This window comes from Heloderma suspectum, chromosome 1 (assembly GCF_057233095.1).
Source record: "Heloderma suspectum isolate Gila_16-S chromosome 1, 16-S_ref, whole genome shotgun sequence".
Lineage (NCBI taxonomy): Eukaryota > Metazoa > Chordata > Lepidosauria > Squamata > Helodermatidae > Heloderma > Heloderma suspectum.
In genome coordinates, this window is record NC_139458.1 from 353,727,176 (window position 1) to 353,742,232 (window position 15,057).

Here is a 15,057-nt window from a genome sequence, read left to right on the forward strand (position 1 = left end):
AGAGCTCCTTCCTGTTGCCTCCTTCTTGAACCTTTAACTAGAGATGCCGGGGATTGAACCTGGAACTTTCTTCACGCAGAGCATGTGCTCTACCACTGAGTTACTGTTTCTCCCTTAAAGGTTCATCTGTAGCATTCATTGAGGTTACCCTGAACTACAAACCAATATTCAACTGGATGTTTTAGATTTAAGCTGAAATCAACCCTGACTGCTCATTGGAAGGACAGATACTGAAGCTGAAGCTCAAATATTTTGGCCACCTAGTACGAAGAGAAAACTCACTGGAAAAGACCCTGATGCTGGGAAAGATTGAAGGCAACAGCAGAAGGGGATGGCAGAGGATGAGATGGCTAGATAGCATCACCGATGCAATGAATATGAACTTGAGCACACTCCGAGAGAGAGTGGAGGACAGGAAGGCCTGGCGTGCTATGGTCCATGGGGTCACGAAGAGTCGGACATGACTTAATGACTGAATAACAACAACAATCCCCCTGACAAAAGTCACTGAGGCGAAAAACCAATGTGAATATTCTTAGGAGTGGGACCTCCCCATTGACTAATGCTTTTGTTCTGTTTTCAGACTACCGTTCTTAAACCAGTGTAGGGCCACTGCTCATGGTGTGGGACTACTTTATGGTAAGTCAGTTTGAAGGTTGATGGATAGGAAGGGTTGATTGAGAGGGATGTTGATGTTCCATGGAAAACAAATAGCAAGGGTAAGAAGAAAATGTGAGAGTAGCAGGAAGTAAAACCAAGCTAACCTTATCTGCCAGCTCCTTCTGGACTTCAAGTGGCAGGCTTTGGTCACAATCTGGAGTCAGCATGGTTGGCCCAAAACAGATTGCAAGATTGCTAGAATCCATTTTGTTGATCTCTGAGCTTTTGCTAATGCAGTGAAGCACACAGAGCAAATGCTTGAGCAAAATAAGGTTTGGCTTTGGTAGTTTGTCTGCAACCCTACAAAAACGAACAAATGAAAATAAAAGGTCATCCTCAAAAACTTCTGCTTTTTTGTAAACCAAGCTTCAAATTCATTAGCATGGGCTACACTTCCTCTAAAATGTGGAAATGTTTATTCAAAGAGGCTACACAAAATTCCCACACAAAAAAAGCCCCTGGACAGAAGTTTGAAACTAGCTAACCACAAACACCTGACCAAGCACCAAGTGGTGAAATGCTGTCTGTTGTAGAAGTTATGGTTAAAGTTAAAAATGAGCATATAATTTGATACATATAAGGTTAATAACCCATGGCATGCACATTTTTCTTTTATATTATGCAGGCTTTTCATTAATTCCATATCAATCCACTATCATAGATGGTTGGCTATTCCCCTCATGCATTACAAATAAATGTCTTAGGCAGTTTAACTAGAGAAATGCTTTCAAACCAGAATAAAGATGAGACAGGGTAAGGTTGTAATCCTAAACACACAGTGCAATCCTATACTTGTGCAACCGAAACTCTCCCCACGACCTGAGTTCAATCCCAGAGGAAGCTGGGTCCCAGGTAGCCGGCTCAGGTCGACTCAGCCTTCCACCCTTCCGAGGTCAGTAAAATGAGTACCCAGCTTGCTGGGGGAAAGGTAGTCACGACTGGGGAAGGCAATGGCAAACCACCCCGCTATAGTCTGCCATGAAAACGCCAGCACAAGCGGTGTCCCTCTAGGAGTCAGTAATGACTCGGTGCTTGACAGGAGGAACCTTTCCCTTTCCTTACTCCCAGCCCAAGGAAGTGGGTATAGGACTGTAGCCTCAGAAGCAATTTCCACTGAAATCAATGGAACCTTCTGAAAAGTAAAGAAGCTTAGGATCAATGTCCCATTGTGTTTCATGTCACAGAACAACAGTAAGACACTTTTTGAAGGTGGATCAACTTACTCTTTCATTGCCTCATTTCTTTCATGATGGTTCGTCTTCTCCAGTGCTGTCATCCAATCATCATAAAGCTCAGACAGCAGCAGTTTATGGGGAATGTTTCGGAGAAAATCCTGCAAGAAAATAATCCTTACTTTAGCATTTAGGTAAGATGTTTTGCTACAATGTGAGCAAAGGTGTCTCTTCCTAGTACTTGGGAAACCAGTGGCTATAGCAAGAAGCCAAGTTCAAGTATACCTTAAACACCACCGCTAGCAGATGCACAGATTCATTTTCGAAGGCAACCCTTCCTCCAGAGTTTAACTCGTCTTTCAGCTCCTTGCGTGCCTTCTCATTGGCAGCTTTCCGGAATACTCCTTCAGTGAAAGGCCCTTTCAAGAAGAGTATTGTGAGGATATCCTACATATGTGTGAGAACAAAAAAAAAAGTTGCTTGTCATTTTAGTAAGGAACAACCATAGAGAACAGAACACAGTCATTGTCATATATTGTCACTTATTTATTCAAAAGAGTATATCCTGCCTTTCCAAGAAAGTGTTCAAGACAGCTTGCAACACAGCATTAAAATACAATGAAAGACAAATCAATAACAAGAAATCATAGCTAAGAAAAAGAAGAAGTCGGTAGAGGTAGTAGGTAAAATAACTTAAAACCAAAGATTCATATACCAACAGAGCTAACATTAATGGCTAAGCAGGCCAAATGCTTGCCTAAATAAAGCTCTTTACACAGTGGTGAAAGCTATCAGAGAGGAACTTGTTTGACTTACAGCTTTTTATTTGCAAAATTGGGGTACCATCTAGTTTTTGTTCCCCAACTAGACAAAGTGATTATTAGATCAACACCTATACTACTGATCTCAAGAGAATTATTATTTTCTAGCAATGAGTGAGAAACAGAAGTGAGCAAGAAAGTTTTTTTTAAAAAAACTGAATGCATAGAGATTTTATGTCCTGTGATTCTCAATTTTCATTCTTTTTTTAAAGGTAAAAGTACTCATTGTGAGATATATAGATATAGATGTCTGTGTCTGTCTGTCTGTCTATGGAAATATAGAGAAGTAAATACTCAGAAATCAGGAGGTTGAGTAGAGCTTTAAGAGGCTAGGAGGAAGACTTCCAATTCCATGCACATTTTCCTTCCTTGACTACTTTCTGCCCATGATGCTATTTTCCCCATTCTCTATGTTCTTTCCTCTCCCCATTTTTTTCCTTATCTGCTACCCCAGATTTTGCAAGAAACATCTCTCTCCCCCTGCCCTGCCCCCACACTCTAGAAATCAGAGTCTTTGAAACAATATTGTACAACTTAAATATATGGAACAATATGATTTATTCTATTCTGAGTTTTACCTTGGCTCAGAATTTACATTGTTTTGTTAGAGAATATGTATAGCCCTATTTAAACTCCTTGGAGGCTATGAATAATTTCTTCCTTCTGGGAGAAAATCTTCATGTTGTTTAGCTCCATGAATTATTTTGCATAGCTGAAGCAGAGAGCTCCATCTGTACAAAATGAAAACAACACCCTGCTACCTGTTTACCTGTATTGGCTTGGGAAGCATATCATCCTCACTGCAAACAATGGACAAGGGCTGATCAAACAAAGACGGCTTCCAGTCAGGTTCTAGGTGTCCCAGAGTCTCTGATCCAGTGGTGATCCGTCTCAGCATAAATGGCCAAGATATTACTTTCTTTCTTTTCTTATTACTATCTGTTGAAACATAAGGAAGTAAGAACAGTGTGTAACTAATTAGTAACATCAACCATGGAAGAATACATGATTACTGAATTATACAGAGGAATATCAAATACCCATAGACATTTTTAAAAAGTCATACAGTAAGCCACATTGAAAACAATGGGATTTACTTCCGAGTAGTAGAAAGTTTGGTTCTATGCACTATTGCCACTAGGGGGCAATTTAGAATGCTGTTGCTGAATGGAATCTAGATCTTAAACATGGGGACACCAGCCTACTGCTACCCCACTGCACAGAATGGGGCAGGAGGCAAGGTATCCCCTCTGCCAAGACTGATAACCTAATTATGCCTATTGTTACTGTACAACAGAGCAGAGTAAATGCATCGGTGCTTGCTTTCACATGCACTGATCCAGCTTGTATAGTCAAGTTAAGGAGCATAGTTATGGCTTGGCCGAATTCTTGTTTTTGTGTTTGTTAAAGGGTACCATTCCCTTGTAAAAACGCACCAGTCAGATGACACAGCCCATCATCACCATCGCACGGCAGGAACAAGTGGCATTTCTTGATGTCAAGCTGGAATAAACAATAATCAATCATGAAGAAGTCACTCAAGGACTAATGTAGTCATCCATGCAGCAGAGAGCTATAATAAGTCTGCAATATGTCTCTTCCTCCCCCCCCCAACCTCCCCCCCCCCTCAAGGAAAGAAAACAGGATTCAAGAAAGTTCTCTTTGGGCAACGACTTATAACTTCTGCATGGCCCTTAGCTAGGAATAAACAAATATAAAATAAAGGCAGCACTAAGTCTGGATGTTGCATACAACCCTGTTGTGCTACCTTGGTTGAATGAATTTTATTGATTTCTACAGAAAACACTAATCCAAAAAACCATGGGCTGGATCCAGGCTTAGTCAAACTTTGAGTAGACCCATTGAAATCAATGGACAAATCAGTCACACCTAGCTTAAGTCCCATTGATTTCAGTGGGTGAACTCTCAGCATGACTAAGCCTGGATCCAACTCCATGAAATGAGTTCTGTGAGCTCAGGGGGTCTTAGAGTTGTTTTCTCAAACAATGCCCCCCTTCCCCCAAATGCTACATGACAAACAGCTTTTGTAACTGAGGGGAGTTTCAAGACCAGTTTGCAGTTTGGCATGGGAGTTAGTAGTTTTCAGGAAGAAACAAACTCAAAAATTCCTCAGGGCTAGTGCAAGCTCTTTTTGTGAACCTCCTTGGATCTGAGCCATAGACCCAAGTAAGGCGATGAAGTGATTCCTAGCTGCACATCACTGGAAACAGGCCCACTGAAATTAACGGGGTGCTGAAGTTTGGGATTAGGCTTTGGATATTATTATGATCCAGCCTGCAGCCTTACAGCTCAGTTCAAAACTCATTTAGCATAAGTCTCATTCATTTCAGTGGGACTTACTTCCACATTTGTGAGTTTATTGCTCCATTCTACTCCAAAACAGACCTCAAAGGAGCTGCTCACATGTTATTGGGCTGTGGATTGCAATTCAATACTTTTTTTTTTTAACTGAATTTTGAGAAGGTTGTATCTCCAAATATTATTTTAACTAGTATCGAGGCACAGGCTAAGGGCCACATATGCAACTTTAGGTACTTAACTCCCCCGCCCCAACTAGAACTACAGTCCAAGACTTGAAGTCAGCAAAACTTTGACTGACTGTGATTTTGTAGAGGCAGAGGTAGTCTTTTATGATGCGCAGCACAATTCTGCGCATATTTGCTCAAAAGTGAGTCCCATTTAGTTCAGTGGTACCTACTCCCTAGTAAGTATGCTTAGGATTGCAGCCTATAACATTTTTATTGTATGTTGCCTCAAGCACTCATTGAGGGGAGGGACAATCCAAAAATATTCTAAATAAATAAATAAAACAAATAATCAGCAAATAGCATCAAGTTTGTTTACCTCTGACTGGCATGCAATCAAAGCCTCCATATCGCTTGCATTTAAGGTTTTGTGCTGCAGAGCAAAACAAAGGCAAAGCATGTTGAGAATTCCCTTCAGTTATATGTGATAACACATATCAATAGTGTTCACAGAGAAGTATATTAGCTTAAGGAATAATAAAGACACTCACTGCATTGCAGCTGCTTAGCACCTTCATCAGGAATTTAATTGATGCAACTTTTGTGATTTTGGCTCCTTTGCTTTCTCTTGTTTGCCTGTTTAGGATGAAGAGGCAAATATCAGCAATATCCACTAAAGCATTTAGCTGTGCCGCTTCTCCCTGTTGTCATTCTCAAGCTGGATACAGACAATAGCTTTTAAGTGTTTGTTGAAAGTGATTAGAGAGGCTTCATTTCCCATGGTGTACACGCACAATTGTTTCCCCTCATTATTGACTTTTTTTTAAAAAAAAAAGGCTCTGAAACAATACAAAATCTACAGCGCCTGTTTACCGGAGACAAAAGTGGGCTGCATACACACCACAGACAAAAATCCCTGTTTCATACTGCCTTCAGCTCTCGACAAACAACGAAAACAACTATTGTCATTCTTCAGCCTTGCGAGGACGGTCCCACACACAAGTATTCTCTCGGCAGCACACACCATAAAAACAGTAACTATGCCGGTGAAAACAATAGCTCTAACATCCGCCTTTCAGCCACACTACTATAGCATGCTGTAAAATATTAGTTGAAGGGATAATCGGTAGTGCTAAACAGGCCACTAGAGTAGCCGCTTGTAAACCCACAAAGAACAATGAGCAATATATGCTAGGACTATATAGCTGTTCCTGTCACTGTATGAACAAGCCAAACCTTTGGTTGGAGTCATGTCCCATGCAAAATGCTAAGCCACAAACAGCTTCAGCCAGCTGAATAGTTAAGTTGGGCAGTGGTTGCCTTGTCACAAACATATATATTACTATTGCAGAGTCCCAAGCTACAGAGTCACTCTAAACTTTAACATATGCTCATCTTACAGGCTTACCGGAGAAGGGTATCCAGGCAGAGTTCTTTCACCTCGAGCGAGCTGCAGAGAAAAAGAGAACCAGCATGATGCTCTGCTGAGACCGATTTGCCGGAGAGTGCTTCAGCACCACGTGTGCTGCATTCTAAATGAGCGGTGGTGGAAGAAAGCAGGTGGAAACTCACAACGTAAGAGAGACAGGAAGAAGCATCACGGCTTGAACGCAGAACTCAGTGCTCACTGGCAGACGCCCCAGTTCTCTGGCTTCCTCTTTCCTTTTAGGGCAGCTCTGGTGTGTGTGTTTGGGGTTTTTTCCCCTTCTTCTTCTTTTTAAAGAAAGCCCAGTGTTGTCATAGACAGAAAGGCAATGGAACAGATGAGATGTCCCGCAGGTAACAGTTCCACGTTACGACAGGAATCAGGTGGGATGTGTGAAAAATGTATTGCTGTGTAGGCTGGTCTGAAGGTTCTCTAAAGGGCAATACATCATTTCTTTCAAACATCACAGTCTTACCAAGAGAGTTGGTCTTTGTTCACTTGACCACCCTAAGATGTCAAATAAACCACACCTCTTTAAAAAGAGCACCTTCAAGATCTTCTCTTTTTAAAAAAGCAGTTGGATGGAGAACTGGGGGAGGGATGTGGGGGGCATTTCAGACATAGAATGTCATTTATTTATGTCTTGGGGTGCTGTGCTTCCAGATGGAGGGGTCCTAGTGCTAACAACCAGAATGGATTGTGCAGCTATTCTGTCTTTTAACAGACTTTCCACAACAAGAAAAAAAGCTGGAAGAAGCGGTGGGAAAACATGGGAGGGTTATGAGTGGAAGGCAACATTGTCTGCACCCCACATAAAATTCCATGAATGAGGCAAGGAGATGGCATGATAAAAGTCTCATCCGGAAGCACTCTAAGGGTGCAATCTTATGCATGTTAAGGCAGAAAAAAGTCCTACAGCTCCCAGCATTTCCCAGCCAGCCATGCTGACTGGGGAATGCTGGGAATTGTAGGACCTTTTTCTGTCTCAACATGAACAGGATTATGCCTTTAGATCCTTTGTTAAATTTGCTCCCATATGTATTGCATATGACCAAAAATCAAATCAAATATTAAGTTTAAAAAAAAAAAAACAGTAGAAGCAATTGTCCAAACATGTACATTCCCCAGAATGCTCCTTTCCCCACAAAGTCAGTGCAGTCTTCAGGTCTGGGCATCACAGACTTGGATATCCTGAGACTTACATACCTAAACCTTCTCCTGAGCGTTCAGCAAATAGAACAGCCATGTGATTGTGCAGATAAATAAGATCCTTCATAAACAGGGAGGGTTAAATTAAGCCCTGGCTCCTATCCAGTCCCACATCACACCAGTGAGGTCTGCAAAGCTGGACTAGCAGCTGCTACAAGAGAGGGTGGAGGGCCGGCAGCACCAGGTGGGGGAGGAAAAATGGTCGCTAGCATGGAAATGGCCTTTGGAAGGGACAATGGGTTTATAGCAGCTGGCTGAGTGAGCAGGTTCCCTGTAGAAAGCAGCAGGAGCTGTCAGAAGTGTTTTTACACCTCATGGAAGTAGATGCTAGCTAGCCAAACATGTAACTAAGGCTATAACACTACATCCACATAGCTGGGCGTTCCATTGAAATCAATGAGACTTACCTCTGAGGAGACTTGTAGATTTATTTACTTATTAGAATTATTTCTATCCCACGTTTCAGGATGCAAATCCTTCCACATCCGCTTATAAGTAACATCAACAATCAATAAAAACGCAATAAACAATATTTAGGAAAACAACAAGTTATCAGGATCCTTCCCACAGGGCAGATGGTGACAACTGGCCCTGTTGTGGGGGCAGGCTCTGAGATGTAGTTTATTTATTTATTTATTTATTTATTTCATTTATATCCCGCCTTTTTTCCTCCAAGGAACTCAAGGCAGCATACATAATCCTCCTCCTCCTTCCATTTTATCCTCACAACAACAACCCTGTGAGGTAGGTTGGGCTGAGAGTCTGTGACTGGCCCAAAGTCACCCAATGAGCTTCCATGGCTGAGTGGGGACTAGAACCCGGATCTCCCGACTCCCAGTCCAGCACTCTAGTCACTACACCACGCTGGCTCTAATGTAGTTGTGTGCCCCCTCCCCCTCCCCCAGGATCCTTCCCACAGGACAGATGGTCCTGTGAGGGAGGGGGATAGTTTTGCTGGAACAGGTTTTGCAGTGATCTCTGCCTGCCTGCCTGCCTAATGCTCTCTTCTGGGATCCTACCCACAGAACAGTTGGTAATAATGGCCCTGAAAGGCTGCAGTTCAAAGCATGTTTATTACGGAGTAAGTAACATTGCCCCTTCATGGATCACTGCCTTGTTGTGGCGAAGGGGCTTGCGTAACTCAGTGAAGCCATAAGCTATGCCGTGCAGGGCCACCCAAGACGGACAGGTCATGGCAGAGAGTTCTGACAAAATGTGGTCCACTGGAGAAGGAAATGGCAACCCACTCCAGTATTCTTGCCAAGAAAACCCCATGGAACGTATCACAAGGCTAAAAGATATGACGCCGGAAGATGAGCCCCTCAGGTCGGAAGGTGTCCAATATGCTACTGCGGAAGAGCAGAGGGTATTTCCAAGTAGCGCCAGAAAGAGTGAAGCGGCTGGGCCAAACCCGAAAGGACACTCAGCTGTGGATGTGTCTGGCGGTGAAAAGAAAATCCGATGCCGTAAAGAACAATACTGTTTAGGAACCTGGAATGTCAGATCAATGAATCAAGGTAAGCTGGAGGTGGTCAAACATGAGATGGCAAGATTGAACATCGACATCTTGGGAATCAGCGAACTAAAATGGACAGGCATGGGCGAATTTAATTCAGGTGACCATCATATCTACTATTGTGGGCAAGAATCCCTTAGAAGAAATGGAGTAGCACTCATAGTCAACAAAAGGGTGGGAAAAGCAGTACTGGGGTGCAATCTTAAAAATGATAGAATGATCTCAGTACGAATCCAAGGCAAACCATTCAACATCACAGTAATTCAAGTCTATGCCCCAACCACTGAGGCCGAAGAAGCTGAGGTTGATCGGTTCTATGAAGACCTACAACACCTTCTAGAACTAACACCAAAAAAAGATGTCCTCTTCATCATAGGGGATTGGAATGCTAAAGTAGGAAGTCCAGAAATCACCGGGATAACAGGCAGGCATGGCCTTGGTGTACAAAATGAAGCAAGACAAAAGCTAATAGAGTTTTGCCAAGAGAACATGCTGATCATAGCAAACACTCTTTTCCAACAGCACAAGAGGCGACTCTACACATGGACGTCACCAGATGGTCAATATCAAAATCAGATTGATTATGTCCTTTGCAGCCAAAGATGGAGAAGCTCCATACAGTCAGTCAAAACAAGACCTGGAGCTGACTGTGGCTCAGATCATGAGCTGCTTCTTGCAAAATTTCGGCTTAAATTGAAGAACGTCGGGAAAACCACTAAACCGTTCAGGTATGACCTAAATCATATCCCTGATGAATATACAGTGGAGGTGAGGAATAGATTTCAGGGATTAGACCTGATAGACAGAGTGCCTGAGGAACTATGGACGGAGGTCCGTAACATTGTTCAGGAGGCAGCAACGAAATCCGTCCCAAAGAAAAAGAAATGCAAGAAAGCCAAGTGGCTGTCTGATGAGGCTTTACAAGTAGCTCACGAAAGAAGGGAAGCGAAAAGCAAGGGAGAAAGGGGAAGATATACCCAACTGAATGCAGAGTTCCAGAGAATAGCAAGGAGAGACAAGAAGGCCTTCTTAAATGAACAATGCAAAGAAATCGAGGAAAACAACAGAATGGGAAAGACTAGAGATCTCTTCAAGAAAATTGGAGATCTCAAGGGAACGTTTTGTGCAAAGACGGGCATGATAAAGGACAAAGAAGGCAGGGACCTAACAGAAGCAGATGAGATTAAGAAGAGGTGGCAAGAATACACAGAAGAACTATACAGGAAAGATCTGAATGTCCCTGATAGCCATGAGAGTGCGGTCACTGAACTTGAGCCGGACATCCTAGAGAGTGAAGTCAAGTGGGCCTTAGGAAGCATTAGTAACAACAAAGCTAGTGGAGATGACAGTATTCCAGCCGAGCTATTTAAAATCCTAAAAGATGATGCTGTTAAAGTGCTGCACTCAATATGCCAACAAATCTGGAACACTCAACAGTGGCCACAAGACTGGAAAAGGTCAGTTACATTCCAATTCCAAAGAAGGGCAACGCCAAAGAGTGTTCAAACTACCACACAATTGCGCTCATTTCACATGCCAGCAAGGTGATGCTCAAAATCCTACAAGATAGGCTTCAGCAGTATGTGAACCGAGAACTACCGGAAGTACAAGCTGGGTTTAGAAGAGGCAGAGGAACTAGAGATCAAATCGCCAACATTCGCTGCATCATGGAGAAAGCAAGAGAATTCCAGAAAAACGTCTATTTCTGCTTCATTGACTACGCTAAAGCCTTTGATTGTGTGGATCACAACAAACTGTGGCAAATTCTTAAAGTGATGGGAGTACCAGACCACCTTACCTGTCTCCTGAGAAACCTTTACGAGGGTCAAGAAGCAACAGTAAGAACCAGAGATGGAACAACCGATTGGTTCAAAATTGGGAAAGGAGTACGACAAGGCTGCATATTGTCACCCTGCTTATTTAACTTATATGCAGAGTACATCATGAGAAATGCCGGGTTGGATGAATCAGAGGTCGGAATTAAGATTGCCGGGAGAATTATCAACAACCTCCGATATGCAGACGATACCACCCTAATGGCAGAAAGCGAAGAGGATCTCAAGAGCCTCTTGTTGAGGGTGAAAGAGGAGAGTGCAAAAGCTGGTTTGAAACTCAACATTAAAAAAACTAAGATCATGTCATCTGGCCCTATCACTTCCTGGCATATAGAAGGGGAAGAAATGGAAGCAGTGACAGATTTTACTTTCTTGGGCTCCAAGATCACCACAGATGGTGACTGTAGCCATGAAATTAAAAGACGCTTGCTCCTTGGGAGGAAAGCTATGGCAAACCTAGACAGCATAGTAAGAAGCAGAGACATCACCTTGCCGACAAAGGTCCGTCTAATCAAAGCTATGGTTTTCCCAGTAGTAATGTATGGCTGTGAGAGCTGGACTATAAGGAAGGCTGAGCGCCGAAGAATTGATGCTTTCGAACTGTGGTGCTGGAGAAGACTCTTACGAGTCCCCTGGACTGCAAGGAGGTCAAATCAGTCCATCCTAAAGGAAATCAACCCTGAGTGCTCATTGGAAGGACAGATAATGAAGCTGAAGCTCCAATATTTTGGCCACCTAATGTGAAGAGAAAACTCCCTGGAAAAGACCCTGATGCTGGGAAAGACTGAAGGCAAAAGGAGAAGGGGACGGCAGAGGATGAGATGGCTAGATAGCATCACGGATGCAATGAATATGAACTTGAGCACGCTCCGGGAAAGAGCGCAGGACAGGAAGGCCTGGCGTGCTATGGTCCATGGGGTCACGAAGAGTCGGACACGACTGAACGACTGAACAACAACAACAAAGTAACATTGCATTCAGTGCGACTTCCAAACAAAAATGCTTAGGATCCCATTATAAATAGCCCCGTGTGCCTTATTCTCACAACTGTTTCAGAATAATGGCAGTCACTCTAAAATTATTCCATTCCATTTGGTGAGCAAATAAACCCTCCCCTATTCCATTGAGGAGGATTGAAAATTCCGATACAACTTACAAGCCTTTATTGGCTATAGTAAAGACTGTAGCTAAGATGTGCAACAAAGGAGGCTGGAAGGGGAAGCTTGGGATGAGGTGATATGAACAATTCTGAGTCATGCACTCAGCATCTTAATTTTAGCACCTTTCCCTCCCCATCTGATAGGGCAGTAAAGTATTTTTGCATCCCATTTTAAAAATATGACTTTAATTTTTACTTTTAGAATGTTTCATTACTGGGCAGTTAAGAAGAAAGGAGGGCAGAAGCAATTCCAGATAAAAAAAATCACTAAGAGGGAATGAAGAAAATAGTGCCATTTCTTTAGCAAAGCACTCCAGTTTCCTATTATTACTGGAGGCTGTGGTCACATTGTCTCCATCCAGACTAAGGTTGCATTCTGAGCACACTTACCAGGGAGTAAGCCCGTTTGAACACAATAGGACTTACTTCCAGGTAAACATGTGTAGGGTTGTGCTGTAAGCTAGTTGCATTTAGTTCTCAATCTGAAATCAATAGGACCAGTCATTTACGACTTAAGTCTGATTGATTTAAATGGGAACTAAGTCCAACTAACTTAGGATATACCCACCGACCTGGGAGTAAGCAGCACTGAGACTTACTTCTGGGTAAACATTCATAGGATTGACTAGATTGGTCTGGATCCATCCTGTTCTCTTTTGGGAGTTCACTAGAATGCTTTTGTAAATACATTACATTATATATTTGCAAATAAATTGTGCTATTTTTCCAGCACCTTGTGAGGTTTGCCTCAGTGTTTTTGGCACAATCCAGTGCCCCACCAGATCCTCCCCTCCCATGCACACTGCTCCTGCATGTGCAATGCCCTCTGGCCAACTCCTCCCCCACTGCCCTCCCTTCCACGTGCAACCAAACAGAGTGCTACAGCATAGGCTGGATCATGCCCAGAATTTATTCGTGACATTTATAAATCATGCCCTCTGCCCAGAGACACCCGAACAAACACAAAATGTCATAAAACAATAAAGTACAAATCCAATAAAAATGGATGAAAAATAAGTAATGGCAGGGGGCTCACTCGAAACCTGTCAGGCATTGAAAGAATGCATGAGGGGGGCACAAGGTTGTGTTGGATAGACTCCCCTCCTGATAGCTGCGTGTTTGGTGGCCATGCGTACAGATGTATGTACAAATTGCTTCTCCTCACAAGGAGAGATCCTAATTGGCTCAGGATCCACCCACACTTGGAGGAGCTCTATGGGGCTACATAGAGCTCTATGGGGCTTTAGGGGGCTGCATGGCCCCCTCAAGCATGCTTTTAATTCACAAGGAAGGGGGTTGGGAACCCCCCTGGCAAGAGCAGTATTTGGCTTTGTTTCCTCTGTAATGCTTTCAGTTCATTGTTCTTGCCCCAGGTATATTTTTGAAGCATCCCAAACTGAAATGCCTGGCACATTCTTAGACAATATGAAGAATAATTAAAACTTACATATACACATTGCGACACTGAGGAGGGAAGGCTATTTCTTGGGAATCAAAAGATAAGGAACCAAACTGCTAAGTGTTTCTTCTTCTTCTTGTTCTTCTTCTTCTTCTTCTTCTTCTTCTTCTTCTAATTCTTCCTCTTCTAGAAGCATGTGTTTTAAGCCTTTTGTGAAACCCCAAATGGGAAAATCCCAATGACCGCAAATGTTTGCCTGTTTCAATAGAGTTTTAACCCACGTGAAGCACCCTGATGACCGTTGCAAAAGGGGGTTGCATGTGAGCAAATGGTGACAAATCTGGGTTTGTTTCAGTGTCATGCTAATGAGAAAACAGCAGAGTTTTAACATAGCCAAGCAGACAAAAGGATGCTACTCAGCACCACCAACACATCCAACCCGTGTATAATCTAGTGAAACAACTATAGAGTTCTGTACTGCTGCCTCTGAATGTTCATATACAGAATGTAGTCCAGCTTCCTCAGAGTTGGTAGAATAACCGTCTCCTGGGAAACAATAGAAATACTGACCAAATAAAAAGGGTGCAGTTACGTAGGCCCCACGGACAGTGTGATTTTCAATTTCTTTTCTTCTGTCTTTTTCTAATATTTTGGACTGCATAGCTTGACAGCGAATTTAATGTACCTTCTCTATTACTTGTATAATGCTTCATGTAGTCTCTGTCTCTGTCTCTCTCTTCCCCGCCCCCCTCAGTCTTACTCATACACACGTTTTGACTTAAAGTGTGCATTAAATTGGGACTAACCCATTGTGTAGGATGGTTGGATGTGGCATTTTCAGCAGCAAAAATAATTTTCAAAATGATAGATATGAGTCAGGCTATCTCTAGACATTTTGTAGAACACTGATAAATTTGTTTTTCATGAAACCTGTGAAGGCTCTAGCAAATTCAGAGAAATTACTGAAGTTCTGTAGACAGTTTCTGCTAAAGGCTTGCTTGTTAATCAAAGAGGATTTCAAAGGGACTCAAGGGTGGTCAGAGCAGGGGGACATCTTCACTCCATCCAATCCCTCCCGCTCACCTTAGCCTTATTCAGGCATTCTGAAAGTGAGAAACATAAATATGTGAGAAGTAAACACCCTCTACATATGGAGGGTGACTTTCCAGAGCCTTGAAAATCAGTGTTCAAAATCATGTGGAGAACCTCCACAGATGCATGAAGCTCCCCCATTTGGAAAGTCACCATCCCATGTAGAGGACAATGGAAATAGAGAGCCTTTCTACATGAGGTATTTATTGTGCACATGTAATTCCTCACTAGGGATGTATGAATCCCTTATCTGGCTCCGTTCTGGGGATCCGCAGTGGGGGG

At 42.8% G+C, this 15,057-nt stretch overlaps 1 protein-coding gene and 1 long non-coding RNA gene across 4 annotated transcripts in view; one reads left to right on the plus strand and one right to left on the minus strand.

Annotated features, from left to right (window-relative positions):
* The window catches only part of LOC146359692 (uncharacterized), a 52,309-nt gene extending 44,666 nt beyond the window's left edge, over nucleotides 1-7,643 (plus strand). Inside the window, exon 3 of the long non-coding RNA XR_014786748.1 lies at nucleotides 6,542-7,643. This is a non-coding gene — a long non-coding RNA (uncharacterized LOC146359692). The remainder of the gene's footprint in view (nucleotides 1-6,541) is intronic.
* Nucleotides 1-15,057, minus strand: part of TAGAP (T cell activation RhoGTPase activating protein) — a 71,674-nt gene that overhangs the window by 6,251 nt on the left and 50,366 nt on the right. For 2 of the 3 annotated variants that reach the window (XM_084827935.1, XM_084827934.1), the window contains 8 exons: nucleotides 6,548-6,589; nucleotides 5,691-5,775; nucleotides 5,519-5,572; nucleotides 4,090-4,156; nucleotides 3,423-3,592; nucleotides 2,118-2,279; nucleotides 1,884-1,993; nucleotides 765-960 (listed from right to left, as the gene is read on the minus strand). In XM_084827935.1, coding sequence (XP_084684061.1) covers nucleotides 765-960; nucleotides 1,884-1,993; nucleotides 2,118-2,279; nucleotides 3,423-3,592; nucleotides 4,090-4,156; nucleotides 5,519-5,572; nucleotides 5,691-5,775; nucleotides 6,548-6,589 — 886 coding nt within the window. Of the gene's footprint in view, nucleotides 1-764; nucleotides 961-1,883; nucleotides 1,994-2,117; nucleotides 2,280-3,422; nucleotides 3,593-4,089; nucleotides 4,157-5,518; nucleotides 5,573-5,690; nucleotides 5,776-6,547; nucleotides 6,590-13,731; nucleotides 13,857-15,057 lie in introns of those variants that run through there. The other variant, XM_084827936.1, reaches the window with a different exon arrangement.